Below are 19,301 nucleotides of genomic sequence, written 5' to 3' on the forward strand. Positions count from 1 at the left end.
TATTCACTAGTGCCAAGCCACCAAGCTGACAAGTGCCCTTATAAATACAGCCTGGTTCTAGTAGTTGTAATAGCAGATAAAATTAAACTATCAACAATTTATATGAACCACCAAAGAACTACCAAATAGCAACTGTATCACAGGACTCCTACACTCACCCCTCTCTCCCAGGAGACTGAATTTTCACCTTCTGGAACTTTATAGCATCTGGCAAAGAAACCAACAACCTAAAACATGCATCTTCTGCGTAGTTATTAGAAACTTCACCACATACATACCAATTGGCAGGTAGCTTTCTGACTGGTGAGCCTTCAGTGGGAATCTCTTCTCCTGGACATGGTCCAAACTCGCTGGCTGGCTACCACTTTTTTCTTTGTTTCTAGGATGGGAAAAAAAACCCAACACAGCCATATTGTTAAAGTGTAGCACAATTCTTACCAGTTGCAACAGGGCCAAAAACTGGGGGGAGGGGAAGGGGAGCAATCTTTCTTTTCCCTTTAAGGGCAGCTTAAAAGCTTAAAGTCTTCTTTATGTTGCAGTAGCACAAAGGGGTTGTAGCACGGGAGAGGCTCTTGCCTACAGTGTTCAGTGTTGAGAGAAATTTCTCTGCACAGAATTTTTTCTGGTAACTATACACAGGGCAAGGCCCATTCTTTACCTCACCAAGGCTCTGATCCATCTCCTGCATACTGAAAGATCGTAGTCGATCATAAGCATAGTCTCTATTAGGAGGTCTCAACTCTCAGACTGAGAGCCCATTTTCTAGCAAGAAAGGTCTCACTACTCTGGTCTTCCATTTCGCCTATAGTTCAACCACTAGGCAGTGAATATGCATGCTTTCATTTTATATTTTCCTACATAGATACACAAAGAAAATATTCCCTGGTACTCCCAGGGAAATCATGTGAAGAATAAAGTTATTTAAAGGCTCTGCATAAATAGTTTACTCAGTTCACGTGAAGTTTTCACACAGAATTAAAAGCATCTACAAACTGCATTGTGACAATGATTTGCAATTTCTTAATTATACTTATTATGGGTTTTTTTTCATTTGAGTGTTTTGACTTTTCCATGCAATGCCTGGACAGGGCGGTAAGGAGGAACAAAGATTCAGAGTCAATTGTGTTACTGAACCTTTGCTTATTCCATCTCACTTTGTCTCATTGCTGGCATTTCCATCATAGCAGCTGAATAAGAAAAAGAGCTTGGCTTAGGAGCAACAGCAAAGTTTTACTTTGCTCCTTCAATGTATTTTACTATTTTCGTTTTTTGTTCCAACACTGCGCTGTGCTAGCAAGGTCTGATTCTGAGATCACTGACTTCTCAGGAGTTCTTTCTGACTTACATCAGTATGAGAGAGAAGAGAATCAGAACTGCAGAGCCCAATGGGGAAGTGAATCACACCTGAATCATATTTTTCCAAAAAGATTTTCAAAATCTGAATAATTCATTCATATTCATCAGAACATCAGCATATTAATTCTTACCTTAATTAATGTCAGGGTATTTGAGTGCAGTGTACAAATGCAATGTACAAATGCAGACAGCTACACTAAAACTCATTACAGTTACTGCTTGTGTAAGGCCTGGTCCAAATCCCACTGAAATTAACAGAAATCTCTTTGATACTTTGGTGTATCTGGATTAGGCCTTTAAAAATGACTTGCTATGAAACTGTGTTGAGCCCTGGTCCCTTCTCCACTAACACTGAACACAAAACTCTCACTAACATCTATGGAAGCAAGACAGCCCCTTCCTTGATTTCCCTTATAGGGTAGTGGTAGAAGGAAACAGAAAGTACCTTAAAAGGTTTCCTCTGGTTAAACTATGCTCCCGGGATTGCACACCGCATACATTGAGGCTCAGTCTTTTTGCAGCCTCTGATTTTCCTTCTGAGATGCTGCATTCTCTTTGTCGGACTGGAGATACTCCATACTTCTCCTCTAGACACCTCAGTGGTACAGTCCGGTTAATAGGCTGAAAAATAATTGCTCCACTCTGCTTTGATATTGGTTTGCGGTTCCCCACGTGATACCTAACTAACCCAGGGATGCTGTCAAAACTTTCAAGTTCAAACTGATATTGAACACGGCAGTAGGCTTCACTGAGTCTCACGACTGTCCTGTTGATTTTGAAATGCTGAGAAATGTTTTTCCACTGACAGGTGAGAACAAAGTTGCCAGGACTGGAGAGAGAGTCCCGAATCAAGAAGTCACCATCTCTCTGAACTAGACTTTCTGCCACCTTAGAGAAAAGAAAAGAAAAAGAACATACTCAAAATCACCCTTGACCAGCATCACATCAGCAAGATCCCTTTATCCAGGGGGTTAGCAACCTGTGGCTTGTGGGTCAAATCCTATGCAGGAAGAGACTGAATCCAGCCTGGGAAGGTCCAACCTGGCCAGGCAGCTGCACCAAGGTCCAACTTGGCCAAGCAGCCCATTTCCTTCTCACTGCCCTCCTGTGCCTGTGCTTACTCTCACTACAAAGAAGTCAGTTATTTGTGGGGCAGAAAATGGGGCAGAATGTTGCCCTCCCCAGTTCTGTCTCCTTCAAAGTTTCAGGGGCCATTACATAATCCTTCACAGCAGGTCTCTGCAAGGAGATTCTAGGACAGGGTCTATGGGCCTAACAGGGCATCCATAATGTTTGTAGGCATCCACCCTTCAGCTTGTCAAAGGAAACAAATCTGTGAAGGGGAATGATATCACCCAGAACACCGGTGGCAGGAAATAACATAGCTTTTCCATCATATACATGCACCAGCTAGGAGGTTATTACTGCAAGTGGTCAGAATTCACCATTTAGTTATCACAAGTGATTTAAAGTGATACAATCAGCTGCTTTATAAAATAGGTTTGGGTCCATTTTTTAAAATTCAGTATCTATTTGGGAGTTCAAATGGCCCTGTTCCTTTATGAACTGAGCTGGGCATTTCCATTTGGCAAGGATTAATTAATCTTAAACCACAAAACTGGCTACTCCACCTGCCTTTCACCACTCATGCTGCTACCAGCAGGAAGCATCACAATTCCAACTGTATCTGCCAGATGCATTTCCATTGTGAGCCAGCAGGGGGAAATCATGATGTTTTAGTGGGAAAGAGCCAAAATAATGACTGCTTTATAAACCAACAAATATTCTATTTTGATAGGGCTCAAAATAAAACTACCCTGTTTAATTCCCAACTCAGGAAAAAGTTTAAAAGGAACATTTTCCATGTTGCTTAATCACATGGAGCCAAAACAAAGTTGCTATCAGAACACGGGACAGAATACAGCCTTTCACACACACATCACAGAGGCGTACTTGTAACTTGTTTGTTTGTGAAGGTATATGGATTAACAGCTCTGTGACCTGCCTATTGCTTTCCTCACTCCTGTTTCACACCAAGGCATGCTAAGTAAATACTGTATCAGACCTTGCCTAGTTTACACACTAAAAGGCATTCAGTTTCTCTTGAACTAATGATCTCACAGAGACTCTACATGTAATATTCCCATGTTAGTCTGTCTGTCTGTACATGAAAACCAACAGACCTGTCTATGAAGGGAAGCCCCAGGGAGAACGTACCTGCCGAGGAATGCGCCCGTGGTACCAGGCATGGCTTCGCAAGTCTTCACTGCTTAACTGCAGCTCTTCTTCTAGCTCTTTCTTTAGCTTTTCCGGGGTAATGTCCATAATCTGCCTCTCCTTAGAGAACTACAATAAAGATATAAAAGAAAAGGTCAACAGTGCCAAGCTTAGTGATAAGCATTATATCTCAGTCAAATTTTCATCCCATGTGTCACCCACTGCACCAGCCATTGGAAACTGGGCTCTACATTTAGCCAGCTGGCTTGGCTTTGATCTCTAAGCAATATTTGCAAAGGCTGCGTCACAGGAAAGATGTGTAATGATTACACTTTGCATACAGTGCATCATAAATATCCCATTTGTGCACCAAGATAATGCAACTGCTGAGTCACTTGGCCACTGCATCTTCTCCAGAAGAATTCCACGTGTGGCGAGCACAGTTGAATAGGGTTGCCCCATCCCTAGTAAGAATATTTTGAACATAGCAGGACTTATACCAACTGGATGGGGGTACTGATTCGGTAGCTCTGCTGCATGTGAAATGTGTATCTTGTTAAAGGTCTTTCCCTCCTTAAAAAACCTTCATTATAAGAGGAAATTCACACTAATTGAATTCAATGTTTTCTGGTCATTCTCCTCTTCCTTTACTGAAAGCAAGCAAAATCTCTGTGCACCTCCATGACTCACAGGGGAATCCTTGCACCCCATAATACATATGGGATCTATTGAGGGAATCCACTTGTATTAAGTAGTGAGCATATTGATCCTCATAGCCCTCTGCTCCCAGAAGAATTTGCCTTTCTTGGACCATATCTATCAGAGATTCCTTGGTCCTTCTCAGGAGCGAGACTTTGGTGATTCACTAAAGGCACCTATACATGCGCAGCAAGGCGGCTCCAAAGCTCTGTAACTACAGTTTGTCAAAGCGGACTTGATTAATTGCTTAAGTGTGGTAATTACTGTGCTCCAGCAGACTCCAGCTTCACATGTATCAGCATCCCTGCACTGAAAAATGGTGGTGGGGACGCTTTAACTAAAGCTTGTTCAGCGAGCTGCAGTTAAAGTGCTCCTGCCACCATTTTTCAGCATGGGGACACCGGTACACATGACACTCCGGAAGCTTTAATTAGAGTGGCTCTTGGAGCTGCTCTTATTAAAGCTCCTCCTCTCCCCCACTCCCAGAGCACATGTATAAGCACCCTAAAGGTCTGGTCCTCCTCCAGAGAAGCACAAACAATGCTGCTGCACAATTTTTTAAACCATTCAATGAAGAGAAATTCTTTGGACAATTAAAACGGTCTCCCAGAGTCCTGTGATTCAAACTCTGCATTTAATGGTGCTGAAATACTCACAGAAACTTTTCAGTTTCCAAAGTGGATTGGCTGTTTGTGCCAGTCAAAGTGTTGCTGCATTAATCATGGAGATATGTGGACAGATGATGTTACTTTCAAACAAAAAGAGTGAGTGACACAGAATGCAGGTCAACCACAGTTTTCTTCTTATTGGCCATATAGTTTGTAGTTATCTGATTAGGATCCAAAGCTCCCAGACTGATCTTTCTAGATGCACTGATGTGAATGCTCCAATTCATGCAAGTGTTTAAAGAGAGTGGACCACACTGCTGTGCACCCACTGTTCACAGACTTTCTATGAACACTCCGCTCTAAAGAGTTTTCTCCTTCAAAGACATCCCCACAGCCTATACCTGCAAGAGTGCTCCCTTCATCAGTACTCTGGGCAGTCCAGACTATTCCAGTTAAAGCAGATTGCTAGAAAGCATAGTGTTGATGGAACAATGCCAGAAAAAAATGGGTGTTCTGCTTGCCAAGACCATCTGAACATGCTAAAAATTCAGATGAATTATAAGATGAATTTTCTTCTTGCCTCTTCCTATGGAACAGTGATGCCTTATTAGACAATAACAGTTTGGTGTGTTACTTTGTACAGCAAGGTGGAGGATACAATGAGCCTCAGTTTCATTTCTCTAGAGTCTAGGCCATGTTATCGTGTGCACATGTAAGTGCAAGTTAACATAGATAATCATGTTGTGCAACGAAAAGAAAATCCTGCCCTTCCTCCTGCAGCCAGGATGCGGTTCTGCTTCTGAAGGGATTAGGCAGGGTCTATGGCTCGTTCAGGGCATGTAGCCTCTACAGGGCAAGAAGACTAGCTTTCTGCATGGCAACACAAACAGCATTGATGTCAGAGGCCACCATAACTTGGAAGCAGAAGTGCCATGGTAATGCCCGCTGCTGCTTAAGGGCAGTAGCCTTCTCAATCAGCTCCAAAGTTGCTTTGCAGCCTGTGGAGTGTGAGGATTCCTTGGCTTCTTATTCCCCACAAAGTCTCTTCTCAGTGAAGCTATTACTATATAAGATAAGGGCTGTCTAACTTCTAAGCAGACAGAAGCCACATGCTCCCTGGGCTGCACCAGTGAGGGCCTCATAGTATGGATGTCACACTAGTGAAAACCACAGGTCCCTCAGGCCACAAACTGTGTAGGCACTCAAGCCTCACTCTTAGTTCTCTTGCTGCACTGTGCAGGGGCCCCAAGCTACAGTCAGCACTGTGCCCACGCTGCATTACCCCTGGGGGGGGGGGGGGAAACGGGAAGTGGAAAGGAGGGGAAACCTGGCGACCCCAGTTGCTGCCACAGCAAAGGGGGGAGAAGCAGCTGGGTGGGAGCCTGGCAGTCACAAATTAACACTTTAGGGGTCACATGTGCCCCCCTCCCCAAGCTATCTGGGCAGCCCTGTAATGGAAAACAATTTGGCAAAATACCCCAGCATCCATAAGGACACATAGAACTAGAGGTATTTAAAGTTATTAAGCATAATAATGCCAGAAACAGGCACAGCCTCTGCATAGGAGTGAACTTCATTCACATGAATAATGCTGACAAATAACTTTTATCTTTAAAGCTGAGTAATTTACTACAGCTGTTTCATCAGGTTGCAGGTGCATAACACAACAAAGGAACTGAGCATTCCCTCTAGTGGGCAGCTGGATTGCTCGCTAGCTCTGGAAAGAAGGTAATGAGCAGGGATCCTGGTTTTCCCTGATAAAAAATTGCAACTTCTCTGATAAAACCCCCAAAATTTGTGATTAAAATAAAAGGCCCCCCACAGCCTCCCCAGCCCTGCTGGTGCCCCTCCACAGCCCCCTGCCTCCCAAGCCTCCTGGAACTCTGCCAGCCTGCAGAGGGCTTGTCACAAAACTGCAAAATCCACAGGCTTCTCCGGTAAAATGAGAAATCTGTTTGCCTCTGGTAAAATGTAAAACCCATGGTTTACTCCATTTTTCTGTGGGAAACAGAAAATCTGGATCCCTGGTAACGAGACACATCTTGTACTCATCAAGTTCCTTCCAGCAACCTTATCAGAAAAACATTTCAGGAATCCAACACAGCTAAATTGTTAACATGCACGATTACCTATATTTTAAAAATCCATTCCACCAGCATTAACCATGCACGTGACAGTTATTACTCTCCAGAGGTCAGACTTTAGACTGGAAGCCAACATGTCAGTAACTGCCTCCTGATCTGTATCTAGTGGAGGAACTCCAGTAGCTGGCATGGTTCCCAAGGTATTCCCAGAAACACTGCCTAGGGATGCAGACCTACTAACTGCAAATGAAACTGCCTAACCAGCCTTCTGTTGGCTCAAACTACTAAACTGTGCCTAATTGTATATCCAATGAATAGTGGGAGAAAGAGACTGTGAAAGATAAAGTTTGTCCATAATTACAGGGGCCAATGTAGTTCTGTTCTCAGCTCTTAAAACCCAAGGGCCCATGCCCTGCAAAAACGTACATATTTGCTTAACTTTATACCCTTCAGGCAATCCCATTACAGTAAGCTGGGGCTCATCTACATAGTAAGGTAAAGTGAGAGTTTGCAGCGCTGGTTACTCTGTGCTAACTCCTTATGCAGAAATTCCTAGTACAAAATAAGTGCAAGGTATCTTACACCCATTTTCAAGTGTCACATGAAGGCACTCAGAGTCTGAGCACTAGAAGCATCTGAAAAGGGAGTAAGTGCACAAATTCACATTGGAACTTACTGTGCACTTACATCCCTGTGTAGACATCCCCACCTAGAGCAGTAGAATTTGTCCTCTTTGTATGTACTGTACAGAGACAAGGACTTTGTTGCCACGTTAGACATTTTGGGTGCCTACACACATACAGAGGCTGCTCTAACACACTGTAATTATAAAGCATTGGAGCAGACTCAATTAATCAAGTTTGGTGGAACATGGTAATTACTGTGCTCCATCGAGCAGACTCCAGAGTCATAGATTCACAGATGCTAGGGTTGGAAGGGACCTCAATAGATCATCGAGTCTGACCCCCTGCATAAGCAGGAAAGAGTGCTGGGTCTAGATGACCCCAGCTAGATGCTTATCTAACCTCCTCTTGAAGACCCCCAGGGTAGGGGAGAGCACCACCTCCCTTGGGAGCCTGTTCCAGACCTTGGCCACTCGAACTGTGAAGAAGTTCTTCCTAATGTCTAGTCTAAATCTGCTCTCTGCTAGCTTGTGGCCATTATTTCTTGTAACCCCCGGGGGTGCCTTGGTGAATAAAACCTCACCAATTCCCTTCTGTGCCCCCATGATGAACTTATAGGAAGCCACAAGGTCGCCTCTCAACCTTCTCTTGCGGAGGCTGAAGAGGTCCAGGTGCCCCAGTCTCCTCATAGGGCTTGGCCTGAAAGCCCTTAACCATACGAGTGGCCCTTCTCTGGACCCTCTCCAGGTTATCCACATCCCTCTTGAACTGTGGCGCCCAAAACTGCATGCAGTACTCCAACTGCGGTCTGACCAGCGCCCAATAGAGGGGAAGTATCACCTCCTTGGATCTGTTCGTCATGCATCTGCTGATGCACGATAAAGTGCCATTAGCTTTTCTGATGGCTTCGTCACACTGCCGACTCATGTTCATCTTGGAGTCCACTAGGACTCCAAGATCCCTTTCCGCTTCCATTCCACCAAGCAGGTTATTCCCTAGGCAGTAGGCGTGCTGGACATTTTTCCTCCCTAGGTGCAGCACTTTGCATTCCTCCTTGTTGAATTGCATTCTGTTGTTTTCTGCCCATATGTTCAACCTGTCCAGGTCTGCTTGTATTTGTTCCCTACCCTCCAGCGTGTCCACTTCTCCCCACAGTTTTGTGTCATCCGCAAACTTGGACAGAGTACACTTCACTCCCTCGTCCAAGTCGCTGATGAAGATATTGAAGAGTATTGGTCCAAGGACCGAGCCCTGCGGGACCCCACTGCCCACACCCTTCCAGGTTGACACCAACCCATCCATGACAACTCTCTGGGTGCAACTCTCTAGCCAATTCGCCACCCACCGGACTGTGTAGTCATCCAAGTCACAGCCTCTTAACTTGTTCACCAGTATGGTGTGGGATACCGTATCAAAGGCCTTCCTGAAGTTTAGGTATATGACATCAACCCCTACTCCTGTGTCCAGGCATTTTGTAACCCGGTCATAAAAAGAGACTAGATTAGTCAGGCATGATCTACCCGCTACGAACCCGTGCTGGTTTCCCTTCAGCATAATTTGTCCTGCTGGGCTCTTGCAAATGTGCGCCTTGATAATTTTTTCGAAGACTTTACCAAGGATGGAGGTGAGACTGACTGGCCTATAGTTGCCTGGGTCCTCCTTCCTCCCCTTCTTGAAAATGGGGACCACATTGGCCCTTTTCCAGTCCTCCGGGACCTGGCCCGTGCGCCACGAGTGTTCAAATATTACCGCCAGTGGCTGTGCAATGACATCAGCCAGTGCCTTCAGTACCCTCGGATGGAGCTCATCCGGGCCTGCCAACTTAAAGGCATCCAGTTCCTCCAAGTGACTCTGCACCATCTCAGGGTCTACGCATGGCAGTCTGGTGCCTTGCTGCTGCCTCTCTATAATCCCAGTGAGAGCCTTGTCCTGCCCCTCACTTAGGAAAACTGAGGCAAAGAACTCATTGAGGAGTTCAGCCTTGTCCCCCCTGTCCATCACCAATTGCTTCTGCCCATTTAGTAGGGGTCCTATTACACCCTGGGCCTTCCTTTTACTCCCTATATATCTAAAAAACAATTTTTTGTTATCCTTTACTTGGGATGCCATCCTCAGCTCCATGGTAGCTTTGGCCCGTCTAACTGCCTCCCTACAAGTGCGAGCAGAGGAGGTGTACTCCTCTTTGGTAATCTCCCCCCGTTTCCACTTTTTATATGCTCCCGTTTTAGTCCGCAGGCTGCCCTGGATTTCTCTGGTCAGCCAAGGAAGCCTCTTGGCCCCTTTCCCTCTTTTTCCTTGCATCGGGATCGTCTCCCTCTGTGCCCAAAGGATCTTTTCCTTAAGGTACAGCCACCCTTCCTGGGCTCCCATATCTTCAAAACTCCTACTCTGTATATCACTCATGTATATCACATGTTCAACGAGCTTTAGTTAAATCACCCCCACCACTATTTTTCAACTTGGGGACGCTGGTACACATGACGCTCCAGGGTGCTTTACATACAGCAGCTCTTGAAGCTGCTCTAATTAAAGTGCCCCCCTCCCCCCCCCCGCCACCGCCACACCTCCTGGAGCATGTCTATAAATGCCCTTAAGTAAAAAATGTGATAGGATCTGATGTGCAAACCACACAATCATGCCTCCTGCAAATACATGCATGTATTTGCAGGAGGCATGATTGTAGGATCCAGCATCAGATCCAATCACACCTTACTGCTGGTGAAGAGGGAGCCCTGGATTGCATCATGGGCTCCCCCCGCACTGGCAAATAGCAAGCTTCCATGGCTGTGAGTCCCACAGCTAATGAGACTCGCAGCTGTGGGACACTGCCACAGCCGAGAGTCCCATTATTTGCAGGCCTCCCAGCAGCAGTAGCATATGGTGCACCCCTGAGGCTCAGAGCCCCAGCCGTCAACTGACATGGCTCCCAGCCACAAGGGCATAGCTTCCTCACTTCACTTGCCAATTAAAGCTGGATAGAAACCAGCTATAAAGTTATTACACATTTTCCAGCTCTAACTTCATAGCTGTATAGACCTTTTTATGGCATGATAGTTACTTTGCACATGTAGCTGGTCTAAATTAATCGTGCAATTAACCCCAAGCAATTAATAGTAATTGACAATACGGAAACTGAAAACAGTATTACTTTAGTTCTGTATTTGCAGGGAGATGGAGTAATGGGTGGTTAAGTCTTTTTTCTACATCCAGCTTTTATGGTCTTCTTACTTCAGCCTGTACTGTGACATGACTCTCTCTGGTACAGAAACAAGAAATATGAAGCTCACATTTCTTAGGGTCTCCAAGGAGGAATAACTCTTTCATAAACTTCAAGGAGAACCAGTGTGAGCAGATCCCTGTGCCCACACAGAGGTGCTTTGACTTCACACTCCCACAAGCATCTCAATGGAATCTCCTTGCAGAACTCCTTGAAAGAGTTCAGAGAAGAGCCACGCGCATGATCAGAGGTCAGGAAAACAGACCTTATGACAATAGGCTGAGAGCCATGGGGCTCTTTAGCCTGGAAAAGCGCAGGCTCAGGGGTGATCTGATGGCCACCTATAAGTTTATCAGGGGTGACCACCAGTATCTGGGGGAACATTTGTTCACCAGAGCGCCCCAAGGGATGATGAGGTCAAACGGTTATAAACTACTACAAGACCGTTTCAGGCTGGACATAAGGAAGAATTTCTTTAGTGTCCGAGCCCCCAAGGTCTGGAACAGCCTGCCATCGGAGGTGGTTCAAGCGCCTACATTGAACACCTTCAAGAGTAAATTGGATACTTATCTTGTTGGAATCCTATGACTGTAGCTGACTTCCTGCCCTTTGGGCAGGGGGCTGGACTCAGTGATCTTCCAAGATCCCTTCCAGCCCTAATGTCTATGAAATCTATGAACTGAGCCATATTTTGTTAATCTGTCGCTCCTTTAATTATCTCTTGATATACTGATTTTCCTTTTTAAAAAGAAGGACCATATTGTATCAAGAGCTCTCTTGTCTTGCTTTGTTAGCTTATTTTTATTTATTTAGTTAGTTAGTTTCATTTAAGTCCCTCAGTAGGGAATTCTGCCTACGAAACCCAATGAAAACAAAATCCTACATCTTTAAAAAAAGGAGAAAAGGCCCCATTTTTCATATCAGCATTACCATTATTTTACAATTTTTTAAATTAAAATTGTAGCATTTACTAAAATTCATGATGGATTTCCATTTAAGAGATATTAAAGCCAGGTGTATATATACCTGCCATTAATTTAACAGGCTTATTTTGCTACTATGTAAGATTGTAAGTGAAGACACACTTCATAGGCAAATAGTGGCTATGTGACATGCTGAAGACTGGAAAAATACCACCAATGCCCAAGAGATTCCACTCAAGTTTGCTTGTTTAGGGTAAATTAACTGAGAAGTGTTTGTATTTTCACTTTATAGCGTACCCATGAAATCTGAAAAGCTCCTGTCTTGAGACGTTTCCACTAAAACCTACCATCCATACATCCAAGTGAAAAGGATTATTTATCATTTATGCAGGTGGGATTCTGCAGAAAAAGACAATCAGGCCCTCCTCCTAATTCTCCACACTGAATTAATCACATTGGGGAATTATAAACTGTGACAATTATTCCGTAGCTATTTTGTTTACCAACTAGATAGCTCCACTGGTAGACTAGCTATATGATCTGCTGTTCTCCTCGGTATAAATCTGTTGTAAAATAAGCCAAGTCAATGAAGCAACATAAGTAAGCTAGTGAACAAGCAGGCACACCGATTCTTATGTACATGCCTTCCCTCCTTCCCCCAAAAGCTCAAACTGGAAGAAGATAAGCTAAATGCAAATCTAATATGAAATCAATAAGCCAAATTGAATCTCTGTGAATTTCAAAGATGTGAACAATATAATAACTAGAGGATAGGCAGAAGAAAACTGAATTATCCTGGTTTGCCCTAAAAATAGGTACGTAATAATAACAAAAACAACCCCCAACTTCACAGAAATTAAGGCAAGAAATGATTCTCTCTTTCAGATACATGCTGGAAGCTGTCCAAGATGTTTACCACACAACATCTCCAACTTTATTTCCGATTACTTAGGGGATTCACTGTCATCTTTCTCTATATCCCCTTGATAAAGTATTATTTACTCCAAGGACATCTAAGGACTGTTACACTTGTTTCAGCAGGTCTCATATTTCCTGATAAAGGAAACTCTGAAACTCTGATGAGATTTTCATCAAACCATTCACTAACATCTTCTAGTCATACAAGTCCCTTAGGTCCTTCATCCTCATGATAGGATTTCAATTATTTCCTGTCTTTGTGTGCACAGTTCAGCTAGCAGACATTAAACAAACCCCAACAGACTGCAGTGGTATTTTCAGATTCTTCTTCTGAAAAAGGAAAGCTCAACTTTTGAAAGAAACTTTCAAAGCAAAGAAGAGCATAACAATTACAGATGAGTGAATCAGTTCAGGAAACCCCCCCCAATGTCATAGAATCATAGAAAATTAGGGTTGGGAGGAACCTCAGGAGGTCATCTAGTCCATCCCCCTGCTCAAAGTAGGATCATCCTCAATGGGATCATCCCAGACAAGACTTTGTTTATCTGGGTCTTAAAAACCTCCAAGAACCTCCAAAAAATACACTCTCAGCTTCTCTGAGGATTTCACTGCTCCTGTTCCAGCACTTTACTACCCTCCTTGGGAGACTTTTTTTCCTAATAATAATTTTTTCCCACGGTATCACAAACTTAAACTTCCCTTGCTGCAACTTGAGACAGTTGCTCTTTGTTCTGTCATCTGTCACCACTGAGAACAGTCCAGCTCCATCCTCTTTGGAATCACCTTTCAAGTAGATAAAGGCTGCTGTTGAAACCTTCTCAGTCTTCTCTTCTTCAGACTAAATAAGCCCAGGTCCCTCAGCCTCTCCTTGTAAGTCATGTCCCCCAGCCCCCTCACCATTTTTGTTGCCCTCTGCTGGACTCTCTCCAATTTGTCCTCATCCTTTCTGTAGTGCGGGGCTCAAAACTGGATACAGTACTCCAGATGTGGCCTCACCAGTGCCAAATAGAGGGGAAGAATCACTTCCCTTGAACTGCTACCAATACACTACTAATGCACATGTGCACACTGTTGGCATTCAGCTTATGTCACCTAGCCAGGAGTACGGGGGGACTATCCATGTGCTTGGTGGCAAACCCAGAAGTGGTTTCGGTCCACTTGAAGGTCTGCCAGGGAGCGTGCCGGCCCCGCCCCCCCGCCTCAGTGGTCAGCCACAGGGGGACCCCAGGTGCCCCACCAGACCCAGGAAGCACCAGTCACCGAGCCGGGGGAGGGGCCTAGCACACTCCCCGGGGGACCCCTTCTGGGTCTGCTGCTGAGTGTGCTGGGGAGCCCCCCATGCTTCTGTGGGACACTCCATGCACCCCAGCATCACAGCACTCACGAGCCCCTGCTACCTAGAGGTATGTAAAAAAATACATTTAAAAATGTGTCTATGTCCAAATCTCCGAATCGATTCAGAGGGTTCTGATTCAATTCGGAGAGATTAAAGGGTCCTCTGATTCAATTTGGATTTGGAGATTTGGCCACCAAATCGGGCCGAATCTCCGCCAATTGAATCAGGGACCAAAGCTTTGCACAGCCTTACCAGGTACCCTTGTTCCACCACAAAGCAGAAACAATGGGGCCTGCCAAACATGTATACAGAAGTGCTCACTCCAGGTGTTAAACAGAACATGTTTGTCAATACTGATCTGGCACTGAAGATGATGGAAAGACTGTTATTGATTCCAGTGGATTTTGGATCAGGCCCATATGATCTTGTGTACCCTTCCCATAACCCAACACTAATACTACAACCATTTTATTCCTGAAATGACCTCATTCACAGTCAGAGTATATGTATTTCACCTTTAAATTATGAGCTCTGAATCATTATAAATCATAAGAGCAAGTCAAATCCTAGGGCATGTCCCCATGACCACACACATGTGGTTTGCGGCACTGCAGACCCATCTATGGTGCTGCAAACTGCACGCACCACACACGCAGGCATTCGCCATGCTGCTAATTTTTAGTGTGGCAGGTTTTTTAGATACTGAGAGATCCTGGTGTCAAAAAAATACACTCCAGAAAAATGCAGGGCAGTGCATGTGGCTGCAGCATGTGCCACCTGAAAGCAGAGCCTGGCCAGCCAGAGCCATGCTCCAGGTGCTGCCCAGGCTCTGTGTGTTTGGACTGCCGCTGCTGGAGCCACGGGAGGGCCCCAGCACCACAGGTAAGGCTGCTGGGGCCCCAGCCTCCCCTACCCCACCTGAGGCAACTTGCCATGCACCAGACCACATGTACAAGGGTGCTCCTCATAGGGACATGCCCCAAATGTCTCTATTCAGCTGGTTGCTGAGGAAAAATTCCCCTCAGTTGCAATTGGGGTTTTGCCTGGGTAAATCTTGAGGACTGTAGGACATGACCCAATGTAATTATCAAACTTATCTGAGGAATTCCTGAACTGAATGTATTTCTAAGGGGCTGAATGCTGAAGTATCCACTCACACGACACTCCACTGCAGTGAAGGGAACTGTGTCTAAGCCAGGGGTTCTCACACTGTGGGTCATGACCCCCTGAGGGATTGTGAGCAGCTTAAAAGCGGGCCGCAAACTTCCGGGGGGTACATGTGGTGGTGTGGGGAAAGCGGTGCGCGGCAGTGGTGGATGGTGGTGGCAGCTGCCGCTTGTGAGCTCCCTGTCCTCCACCACTGCCATCCACCACTTGAGGACATGGTATCACAAAATTTGAGAACCCCTGGTAAGCAAAAATGGAAAAACTAAGTTCAGGTTTTAGGATCTGGGGGGGCACGGCTGCTGGTGGCAGCGGAAGTGCAGCGGCAGGAGCCCAGCAGCGGTGAGCGGAGAGCTCCTGCAGATGCTGCCAGCACTGTCAGCAGCAGGGAGAGGTGGCGAGCACTGACCATGGGTCAGCAACCACCCGCAGGCGCTGCTGACGGTGGTGGCGGCTAGGAGTGATTATGGACCGCCTGCAGACACCACTGGCACTGCCGGCAGTGGGGTGGCCAGCAGCAACTGCCTGCAGGCACTGCTGAGTGTTGGCGGTGCCTTTTTACAGGGGGTGCATGTGCACCTGCGTGCACCCCCTACGCATCGCCCCTGCCTCTAATTATTTCCATTATATTAACTGATAAGAAACAAGAATTATCTTTGCTATATTTGAGTGACAAAAGCTGTTTGTGTTTCTCTTACCAAAACTGTGGATCGGTATTGGCTGATATGGCTCATTAATAATCAGCCATCAGTATCAACCGAAAAAATCTTTATTGGTGCACCCCTAGTACTAATGGCTACTTTAGCAACATTTTCTATGGAACAGCTTTAGGGCATCCACTGCAGAGTGAGAGGTGGCACACCCACATTTGAGACAAAGGCCACCTTCAAGTGGAATCCTATACTCCAAGTAAAAGCAGCAAGAAAGCTCAGGGTAGTGAGCTTTCCCCTCAAAGAACCTCAAGACATGCAAATAGATTGGGAGGGGCAAAAGGTCCTTTAAAAAATCAAATGTTTTTAATCAGCCTTGATAGCAAAGTTGTAAAAGAAACCTCTCTGCAGACCCAAAGGCAGGTCAATGGGGAACTGAAGTGTTGAGAATTATGTGAAATTTCATAGTATGTTGCTAAGTCAGTCCTCCTAGAAGTGCCTCCCCAACACCACCACATGTAGCACTGACTACAAAGATCCTCAGGCTGGGTTGGGCTGGAATGATTTGTAAGCTCATATGATCAGATCCCATATCTTCTCAGAACATGCTGAAACTTGATACATAAAGCCCAAGGATGCCAGTGAAACAGATTTAGAACACGACATACTGAAGAAATATTAATTAAAACACCATCTATAAAAAGCTATTGCAAGTGCCATCTTTATCTTGGATGAACTTGCAAAAAGTGGATTATTATACAAGGCTGCCTGCCTGCATTACATTCCTAACATCAGTATAGTACTGGTAATATGTAGCACTATACACGGGAAATTTTAAAACTTGGCAGCCCCAATAACTTGAATGGCTTTCCTCTTTTGCACAGCTTCAGCTGAGGGTGAATCACTGGAGGCATTTAAAATAAAAATACTTGAAAAGATTCTCCCCTTCCAACTATGAAGAACATATTAGCTGGATAAATGCTGCTGTGGGGTCTGAGGTCAAGATGGCTATTTATTAATTCATCCTGCTTTACTTCAATATTTATCATCATGGTTGCATCTGAATTCTTAAGATTCTGAATTACAAAACAAAAACATTTCTCCCCAAAAAATCTTCACTGACTTGAAAGTCACCTCAACTGGGATTAATTTGTCAGGAGCCAGGAGCTCTGCCTCTTCCCATTTCTACAGACAGCGGCCAATCTTAGAATGACAGGGTTGGAAGGAACCTCAAGCATCATCTAGTCCAACCCCCTTGCACAGATGCATCACATGCACTTTCTAGCCCACCCCAAAACAAATGCTGCTTCAGTCTCTTTTGGAAAATGTCCAATGAATGAAATTCCACAGCTTTTCAGGGCAGCTCCTTCCAACTGTCCTTACTGTTATGATACTATTCAAGATTTTTTTCCCTTGAGATTTAATCTACTGGTAAATTGGCTTTGTTGCCTTTTAAACCTGCTGCCCTGTCCTCCCCTCTATAACAAGGAAAAACTTACCTTCTCCCTCTTTGTCATGGCAGCCTTTTAAATATTTGAAAATTGCTATCATGGTCCTCCCCCCACCAATTTAATCTCCTTTTCTCCAAGCTAAACATACATAGTCTTGTCAACCATTCCTTGAGTGGCTTGCTTCCCAAACATCAGTTTTCCAAGTGCAACAATGAACTGAATTAACTATTGATCCTTATACTCTGGAACAAGAAAGAGACTATTGTTATCGAATGAGGGGGGCACCTTCTGAAAACATCCATCTGCTCTCATTCTGGTATAAAGCCATAAACATTTACTTGTTATGAACTAACCATAATTTTCTCTTTCACACAGTATGTCACTACAGTTACTTCTGTACTTCCTGTTTGCAGTGTCACTGTCTAGATCCCATGGATATCACTATAATACCTGCTGGCATGCAATTTACTGGCTGTGTGGTAGGCTAAGCTCTGCTCTCAGTTAAAGCTCAAGCTAATGCAGTTACTGTGTATGTACTTGAGTGCAATAGAGTGGAATTTGGTCTCCTGTTCAAATTCATCCCTGCTGTAATTCTACTGATGTCAATGAATTTGTTGGGATAAATCTGACCCTCTGTTACAACAAATAAAGATGATCCCTGTCAAAATGAAGGGTTAGTATAATTGGATTATATTTATATATTTCCATTAAAGTTAGTAGTCTTACCCTTATATAAGTGACTGGACAACTAGGCCTATGTTCTCATCAGAGTGGTCCTCAGTGCTACGTGCTAGAGAAAGGAGGTATTCCATACCTCACAAACTTGCCTTCTCCTACTCCCATCCATTTCCATACCTCTCACAATTTTCCCTTGAACAAATGAGCCCCACTCCTCTACCCTAAAGTATTTTTAAAAGAGCAGTTTGTTGGATTGAAATTAAGATAAATCAGCAGAGCCTGCTGGAATATATGTATTGAAATCTATTTTAAATGCTGGAAACCTCTTTAAATAGAACCTTATTTTTGAAAGGAGACCAGCTGTAATTTGTTTCTATATAAAAGGCTTTATTTTTTCCCCATACAGCAAGCAAATACTATTAACATTTCAGTTTCTCCAGAGACTATATGGATTAGACCAAATGGAAAGTTGCTATGACAACACTGGCGTTATTTTAAGTATTAGAAATTCATGCCAAGTTAAACAAAGGGCATGGTCAAGAACGATAGTTTTAATTGTACTGATAGCAAACCCTAAACCCCAACTTTATTTGGAAAATCTTGGAGCAACAGAATTATAGTTATAGCCTACAAAATACTAATAAAATCAAAAGCAATGAGTTTAACGAGGCAGATTCTGTACTCATTTACACTGACAACTACTCCAGTGGGGGGTCTTACAGTGAGAAAGAAGAGTATTTTTGGATTAGGGAGCACTTTCTGTGAGTTTTACATGCTCAAATCAAAGTCCCAGTGAAAGCCGATGATGCAGAAGATGGCAAGCTCTGGCATTCCCCCTTTTGGCTTAAAGGGCACTTCAGGCCAATGTAGTAACTGAACACCAACCAATGATCTTGTGGTCAAAAAAACAACTCAAGCAATGCTTTCCAGCTAAATAGCCAAAATTAAAAAAAATGCTGAAAATCATTAGGATTTAGGGTGCAGATATTCAAAGGTATTCAGATGCCTTGTGTCTACTGAATTCAATACCTATATATGTGCCTATTTACTGATTTAGGGGCCTCAGTCACTTCACTGCTTAAAAATATGACCCGTAAAAGTAGGCAAAAAGAGATTAAACAATTCAAGACAGTACAGAATTTTGTCTAAGCAAATTCTGTCTGAGCAAGTACAAGTAGGAAAGGAACGATGAAGACAAACTTAATCAGTGTAGCAGGCCTGTACTCTACTAAATGCAGTTAGCCTGTGCTGGAGGGGCACCGTGGATCTGACATTAGCTTGCTCTCTCAGTAGTATTAATAGGATTTGGAGAGAGACACAGTTAGTCTTCCTTAGCCAGTGGATGTTTAATTTGATCCTGGGCAACTGATGGTGATT

At 44.3% G+C, this 19,301-nt stretch overlaps 1 protein-coding gene across 8 annotated transcripts in view; it reads right to left on the bottom strand.

The window, feature by feature from the left end:
* The window catches only part of BCAR3 (BCAR3 adaptor protein, NSP family member), a 140,907-nt gene that overhangs the window by 20,940 nt on the left and 100,666 nt on the right, over positions 1-19,301 (bottom strand). For all 8 annotated transcript variants that reach the window (XM_019479038.2, XM_019479037.2, XM_019479044.2 and 5 more), the window contains 3 exons: positions 3,574-3,702; positions 1,802-2,244; positions 279-379 (listed from right to left, as the gene is read on the bottom strand). In XM_019479038.2, the coding sequence (XP_019334583.1) occupies positions 279-379; positions 1,802-2,244; positions 3,574-3,702 (673 nt within the window). The remainder of the gene's footprint in view (positions 1-278; positions 380-1,801; positions 2,245-3,573; positions 3,703-19,301) is intronic.

The sequence above is a fragment of the Alligator mississippiensis genome, chromosome 5 (genome assembly GCF_030867095.1).
Source record: "Alligator mississippiensis isolate rAllMis1 chromosome 5, rAllMis1, whole genome shotgun sequence".
Taxonomy (NCBI): domain Eukaryota; kingdom Metazoa; phylum Chordata; order Crocodylia; family Alligatoridae; genus Alligator; species Alligator mississippiensis.